We start from the raw sequence: 7,159 nt of genomic DNA, 5'->3' as shown, positions 1-7,159 counted from the left end.
AGGGTAGATTTAGGCTAGATATCAGGAAGCGCTACTTCACGGTCAGGGCGGCTAGGATCTGGAACCAACTTCCAAGGGAAGTGGTGCTGGCTCCTACTCTGGGGGTCTTTAAGAGGAGTTTAGATGAACACCTTGCTGGGGTCATTTGACCCCAGTACTCTCTCCTGCCATGGCAGGTGGTTGGACTTGATGATCTACTCAGGTCTCTTCCGACCCTAGAAACTATGAAACTATAACCGTATCCAGAGCTATAGTAAATACTTAAAACAGCCAACCAAGCCCTCTTCTAAGGACCTCGTACTTCAGGGTTTATGGAAATCTCTTGAAAGCCATCAACTTAAACTTGTTGTTTTAAGATCGTCATCTAATTGCAGAATATACGTGCTAAGAAAGTAAAATACGGAGAAAAAGAGTGTAATCTTGGGGATCTTAAATATGGAATGAATTGTGAAAGTTTCTTATTGTGACAGAAAATGGAATATGTTTTTCTTAAGCTGTTAGATTCAACAGTTAAAATTATATATCTAATAATTTATTTTGTCAGCTGAATGCAAGTATTTTTTATTTAAATCTTTGTTTTGTGATAACCACCTTAATATGTTAATTAACATATTTTAATGCAATACTGAATTCCAGGCTCGTTTTTTGAATTTGATCAGTTTATGCAGTTTGGATTATTTAAATAGGTATGCTTATCTTCTGTGTGCAGGCTTATCAGTAACAGCAGAGCAAATAAATTCTCATGGTTCCACTGTACGGAAAACTGAAACTAGAGTTGAAGAGGCATTTCGGAACAAACAGAAAAGTGCCATGGCAGTTTGGCACAATTCTGCGAATAAATGTGCATGTGAGTACTTCAGATCAGATCATATTGTGTGGAAACTAGAACAGTATCTTAGACAGCAACGATCATGGATTTCATATACACCTAAAGTTTCTCTGTTTTTGGTTACAGTGATTCTTTAATGCTTCTCCTACAGAAAATTACTCCAACTGTGCAGCCGTTGTATCTTTAGGGGCATCCATTTTATGAATGCAAGAAACCTCTGCTGATGTAGCTATGAAAAAGTGGAAAATAGAATTTCAAAGTCTTTTTTGCAGTGCAAAAATACAAGCATCAGGATAATTGTAAAACTAAGGATTATTTTTCGGTGTAAAATAAACAGTTGTCTTCCTCAGGGGTTGGAATCCTCTTAACAAAGTGTTTAACTTAAGATTTTCTTGTTTGACATTTGTATGTAAATACATTTTTCTTGTGTTTGTTACCTACAACATATAAAGTGCTTTATGGTTGAAATTAGTAAATACGTTAACTTCAGGCTACACTTTGTCTCCTGGGATCCAGTTTTGAACAGTTTAAGTATTCATTATTGGAAGGTATTAGCCACTCTTAAATGAATGGAAAATGAAGATATCCAAAACCTTACAGAATCAGAACAGTAAAGTCCTTGGAGTACCAACATATTCTTTGTTATGCTTGCTAGTATGCAGCATCAGTTGCCTAAATGTGATGCAGTATAGTAAGGGGGGGCACTTAACTGTTCTAGAGAGGTGACTGAGGAGAGGAGCGTAGGAGGACAGTGGGAGAAATAAAATAATGTGACAGCAGCTCTGAGCAGGGAACTAGGGCTGTCTGAAAGGAGCAGGTTTCAGAAAAGGACTGATTTTCTTTTTAAAAAAAAAAAGTAATTTAGATTTTTAAATTTATGGAGAACGTTTATATGGATGAGAAATTGATTTGATTTATAATACAGAGGTGATTTTTGATCTTGGAGGTAGAATCATAGAAAAATCATTGAATTAGAAAATTAGGGATGGAAGGAAACTCAGGAGGTCTTCTAGTTTGACCCCTTGCTCAAGGAAGGATAATTAGTATCTAAACTATCCAGCACAAGTGTTTATTCTCAGAAATACAGCAAAAAGAACTGTTGTACAACTGCCAAGTGTATTGCCCCATAACACCAAGGACACCCTGACCTGCTGCAGGTGAGGCAGAGGGATGAAGGCATTGTGAATGTCCTTGCCACTACCTGGGCAAACAGTTTTAAAAAATATGCTTGGGAGATATAAGGAAGAGGACTGCAGTCCATGCTACAAAGGAAGGCAAAAACCCTTTATGGCAGGGGTGAGCAATGATTTTGGGCAGAATGCCAAAAACACCCCAGTCTCGACTTGTAAGATGTTGGTGTGCCAGGGGCAGATAGTGAGGTGGATGGACAGTGAGGTAGCTGTGAGGGGCCCAATCCTTGTTGTGGCAGCACAAACCAAGCCCCTTCCCCACCACCTGCCTGGAGGCACACAAACCTGCCGCTAGCAATGAGCCATGCTGGAGTTCTGCAGACCTTGGTGCAGCAGCTTGCAGCTTCCCCACCACCTGCTGCTGTGGGTGCATGTGTACCTCCAGGTGAATGGTGGGGAACGGGCTGGGGCTGTACTGCTACAATAAGGATCGGGCCCCTTTGCAACTCTCCTGTTGTCCACCCTGAGGCCAGTGGGCACCCACTTCCAGCAACGACTCAGGCTGGGGCTCTGGAAACTTCAGAGCAGCAGCTTGCAGCCTCCTGGCCACCTGCCACGGCTGGCCCGGGCTGTGGGCAGGCCCCTGCTGTTACCAGATTTTCCCATCACATTGGGGTGCTTATTTATTAGGGGTACATTTATGGGGTCTCTTGTGTTTCTGTGTGGAGCTGTATCTCTCCCTTCTGCAAGTCCTCACCCCCAATGGAGCTGTCTTGCAGGACTGTTTCCTTTGGGTTCCTCCAGCCACTAAATCAGTCAAATACATACACAGATTCATGTGGCACACCTGCCTGACCTGGCTGGGTTGATCAGCATGTACAGGCTGACACCCTTATGTGCCAGGAATCAGGTCGTTAAGGTAGCAATAAAATGCAGTCAGACACAAGCACACAGGTGAACAGAATACCTCTGAATTAGGCTGGGTGTCTAGCTGACACCCTCATGGGCCAGCATTCAGTTCAGCAGGGCACGTCTGAGCCAAACTAGGGTCAGTTGGCCTATACAAGCTGATCCCCTTATGCGTCTCAAACTCGGCACATCCCAGCTTTTGCTTTAACTGTTCTAGTCGTGGTAACCTCTTGCTGAACAGAGCCCACAGTATTTCTGGCCTTCACAAGGATCTTTGGCTTAGGTAAAAGAAGCATTGCTGCAGAGCAAGTGGAGAAGGGGAAGTAGAGAAGAAAAAAAATACACCCAGTTACCACCAGTTTGACTATAAAAGTTTTACTTATTGCTAAGTATATGAAATTTAGGATGGTACTAGTAGTAATAGCCATGCACGGACAAAACAAAAACAATTACAATATTATCCTGGTTTAATCGAATATTTGAGGAAGCCTAGCTCAAGCTTAAGTAAGAAAATTCAGGTTCAGAAAGCTATGCCTAGAGAGAGAAAGAAAGAGGGAGAGAGAGAGGGAGAAAGAGCGAGAGATCAGATCTCACTATTCCAAGGCACTCAGGTGTTTTGTTGACAGGCAAAGTTCCTAGCACAGTCCTTGAAGGTTAAACAGGCGATGGAAAGAGACCACCTGTTTATCGCAGCTTCTTGAGAACAACAGTGGATGGTGTCAGAGAGATTTCTCCCCCTTGAAGCACACTGTTTGCTGTCTTATAGCTTTCTTATACCCTTAGTCCAGCCTCTTCAAAGCATTCTTTTAATTGTGTAAATCAAGAGGGTCCCAAGCAGTAATTGATGGAGGACAGTCCTGTTTATATAACTGTTTTAATTTAAATGAATTACCTTTTTCAGTGACAAGGGGGGTTATCTGGTTTGGAACATCTCAAACCGATTAACAACCAGGGAAAACGTAAAGTTTTAAGGAGTAACCAGACACCTGGGAGCCAGCTTGAAATTACTATGAATATAGAAGATATACTGGAAGGGATACTGGATTATTTCTTCTCAGATGGCCTAGCTATGTTTACACTGTGAAGTCAGCATCACTGTTTTGTATTTTACCTGTTGTGAATAAGCTTTAGCTTGCCATGACTTTCAGATCTTACTGTAGTCTTTTAACAGACTTAAGGAGATAACTTGGAGTATTCATAAACTTTGTGGGGAGGACTTCCACCAGTCATCCCGGGAAAAGTATGACAGCATTTGTGGTCAGGGCTTCAATGGGCTGGACGTTGTGATGAGCCCTTAACCATTGTTCAAATGTTGCCCATACCTGCTCTGACTCGGTCTCTTGCCTCAGCATTCCCTAACCTGTCAACTGAGTTTTAGTCAATCAAGTTTAAATAAGCCTCCCATACTGGGACCGGGGAATGTACAGCCAGAGATGCCTATTAAAATTTTCTTCTGCTTAGTTCTGGTTAGGTGAGATTGTGGGGGGGAAGAAAAAGTCCTTTGCAAGTCCAGCAAGCTGGGTGCCAGGGTTCCCTCAAGAACATAGAGCTGACAGGTAACACTGCTGCCTGCCATGGAGTCCAGGCCGCTTGCAGCAGGCAGTGGGGAGGCTGCAAGCAGTTGCCTGTGGCAGGTGCATATACGCTTCTGGGCAGAAGGCTGGGGAGGTGCAGAGGGCCCGATCCTTATGGTGGTGCAACCCTAACCCCTTCCCTGCCTTTGTATGCCACACTTTGGCATGTGCTAGGGGTTGCTGACCCCTGCTCTCTGGTGATATGACCACAAGGTAAAATACCTTTTTGATCCCAAGTGTGGTGATTGATATGATCCTTAGCAGAAGAACAAGATTCTCTAACCAGGAACCTCTCGGGGGTTTTAGTCGCTGCAGGAGTATAAGCACATGTTCCCAGCTTTGGGGTGGGATGTTTTTGTTTTGTTATCACAAATTGGTGAGATATTTGGAAGGGGGATATGGCGAAATGTTTCTACTTAAGAAGTAGCCCATGTTGTCAAAGTTTGGCAAAATTTTACTTGGAAACATAGTATACTAATATCAAACAATAATATGTTTTGATTACATGAGACAAAAAGGTGCCTGGCTATCATTACACCTAAGACATGATTAATAGTTAATTGCATCTTAAGTAGAAATCTATTAATGCAGTTAATGGCACAATAAAACGTGGGACAAGTCACAAAGTTTATTACACAAACTATGCACCATAACTTTTGTGGTTGGTTCCCATCGTGCCTTAAATTGCATGTGTGCCTAGGCATCAGTTGATCGTTTGATGCCCAGGCACTCCCAAGTCTTGAGCGGGGCTGGTCTGGGGCCAGCAACGCCAGCCTCAGGGAGGGAGGGGAGGGGGCATCAGTCAAGGGCTGGGATCTGCAGTCAGCTGCCGCTTCCAGCCTTGGGGGGCGCATTGGAGTCCTTGACTTGGCTGCATTCCGGAGGCTGGGAGCATGGATCAGCCGACTGGCTTGGTACTTGCAGGTCCAGATGTGGTTGGGATTTGATCCCTGATTCCACAGTTGCACCTCATGCCATGCACATGTAGCATGAGAGGAAACATGATAGTTGGGATCGCGTATCAGATCCCATAGTGCCTTAATTGAATGTCTGCCTGGCAACAACATGTTCTTTCCAAGTAGCCATTTTAAGTCTTCCATCTTTTCTTGGTCAGGGTTCAAACTAAGTTCACTTTCTACTTTTATGATGTTTATATAGTTCTAATACAGGATTTGTGTATGCTGCAGTAACATCATTTTTCTGACTGACTTCATTTTCTAGGAATTTACTTTCAAACATTTGGCAAATAGCTGCCGGAATCATATGAAACATAATAATACACATGTATATAAAGCAAACTGTCAGCTTCTTCACTGGGGGATTGTATTGGTCTTTTTCTTCAGATATTTCAATGGCTTTTTACTGTTTTTAGGGAGACAGGGAAAGTAGAGTTTCACTGCTAATAAAATGGGGTTGGCAAATAGTTAGGAAGTTCTAGTTTATCAAATGCAGTTTTTCTTTCCAAGGATAACATTTTTGTATTTTTCTGTGTAAAGAGACGTATTATGTATATTACACAATATTGGGCCCTGCACTGACCCTGTTTTGCTGGGATCGGGTTCTGTGCTGCTCCCACCTGGCAGATGGACTCCGAGAGCCCCAAATGACATACCACTTGGGGTATACTAATTAATGCGTGGTACCTAATACAAGCATGTTAATTTTTGTTTTAGGAATGTACTTGTTTCTGATTGATTAGAACTCATGGGCTGTCTCTGTATTGATATAAATATTTTTGCTTTGTGTTAGATGACAGTGATAAAGACACCAAAGCCCAGTCTTAAGTTGCAACTTAAGATGATGAACCAGTCAGTGTATTATGTATTTATGTTGTAGGCAAGGCATAAATAGGGTATTCTGATATGATATCCTGAAAAATCATACCTGAAATTATCAACTGATTGCCGCAAGTGGTTTCAGATCAAGCCATTTATTATAGAGGTGCACTGATTTATGTGTCCATATCACATTGGCACTGATAAAAGGAAAATTGAAATTATTGGCAGTTGGCATTTTGTGGCTGGTGCAGCCAATGATGTCACTGATAAATGCTGTGTGTATGTGCACATGGCCAGGAATTCAGCCTGGCAGCTGGTAAGTTTGGGGGGGGGAGTGCAGATTGAGGCCTCTCTGGTGAGGGAGGGGTTGGGGCAGGAGCAGGCACTGCTCAGCCAGGAGGGTGGGGTGCAGAACTGAGCTGGGGATGTCTCAGCGTGCACTTCCAGAGGAGGCATGGGGGACATGTGCCCCCCGGGTTTGTGTGCGGGGTGAGGGCAGACTACTCGCTGCGGACTCGGGGCCAGGGGCTGCACTTGCCTCTTTCCAGTGGTGGCTGTGCTAGGCGTGGGGCAGGCAGTGGCAGCGCTGGGGGGAGGGAGGCTAAGAGGTGGGCTATGGCCACCCCAAAATTTGTTATAGTTCCCTTCCCTCCTTCCCTCCCCCCACCCCCTGTGCGCGCTGCCATCACCTGCCCTGCCCTGCCCTGCCCCTTCCTGCCCTGAGCACAGCCCCGGTCAAGCCCCCTCCTGGGAAAAGGCTGGTGTAATGCCAGACCCTGAACCCGCAGCAGGCAACTTGCCTTCACCCCACGCACAAATCTGAGGGGGCACATGTCTGCCCCAGGGGTGTGCACAGCAGCGGGGAACCAACCCCCTTTGACCCCCTGTGGCCTTTGGATGAGCCACCTGTGGCTCCATCCCACAGCCTATCCCACCCTA

General features: G+C 44.4%; 1 protein-coding gene and 1 long non-coding RNA gene across 2 annotated transcripts in view; one reads left to right on the top strand and one right to left on the bottom strand.

Moving 5' to 3' along the window:
• Positions 1-7,159, top strand: part of ATAD2B (ATPase family, AAA domain containing 2B) — a 133,834-nt gene that overhangs the window by 87,269 nt on the left and 39,406 nt on the right. The window contains exon 24 of the mRNA XM_019520676.1: positions 710-847. Coding sequence (XP_019376221.1) covers positions 710-847 — 138 coding nt within the window. The remainder of the gene's footprint in view (positions 1-709; positions 848-7,159) is intronic.
• LOC109300200 overlaps positions 2,669-7,159 on the bottom strand; it is a 20,997-nt gene continuing 16,506 nt past the window's right edge. Inside the window, exon 3 of the long non-coding RNA XR_002098160.1 lies at positions 2,669-2,747. This is a non-coding gene — a long non-coding RNA (uncharacterized LOC109300200). The remainder of the gene's footprint in view (positions 2,748-7,159) is intronic.

Source organism: Gavialis gangeticus, unplaced genomic scaffold, assembly GCF_001723915.1.
Source record: "Gavialis gangeticus isolate Ggan-Ray unplaced genomic scaffold, GavGan_comp1, whole genome shotgun sequence".
Classification (NCBI taxonomy): Eukaryota; Metazoa; Chordata; order Crocodylia; family Gavialidae; genus Gavialis; species Gavialis gangeticus.
The sequence above is the reverse complement of the archived record's forward strand: the minus strand, read 5'-3'. Positions and strand labels throughout refer to the sequence as shown.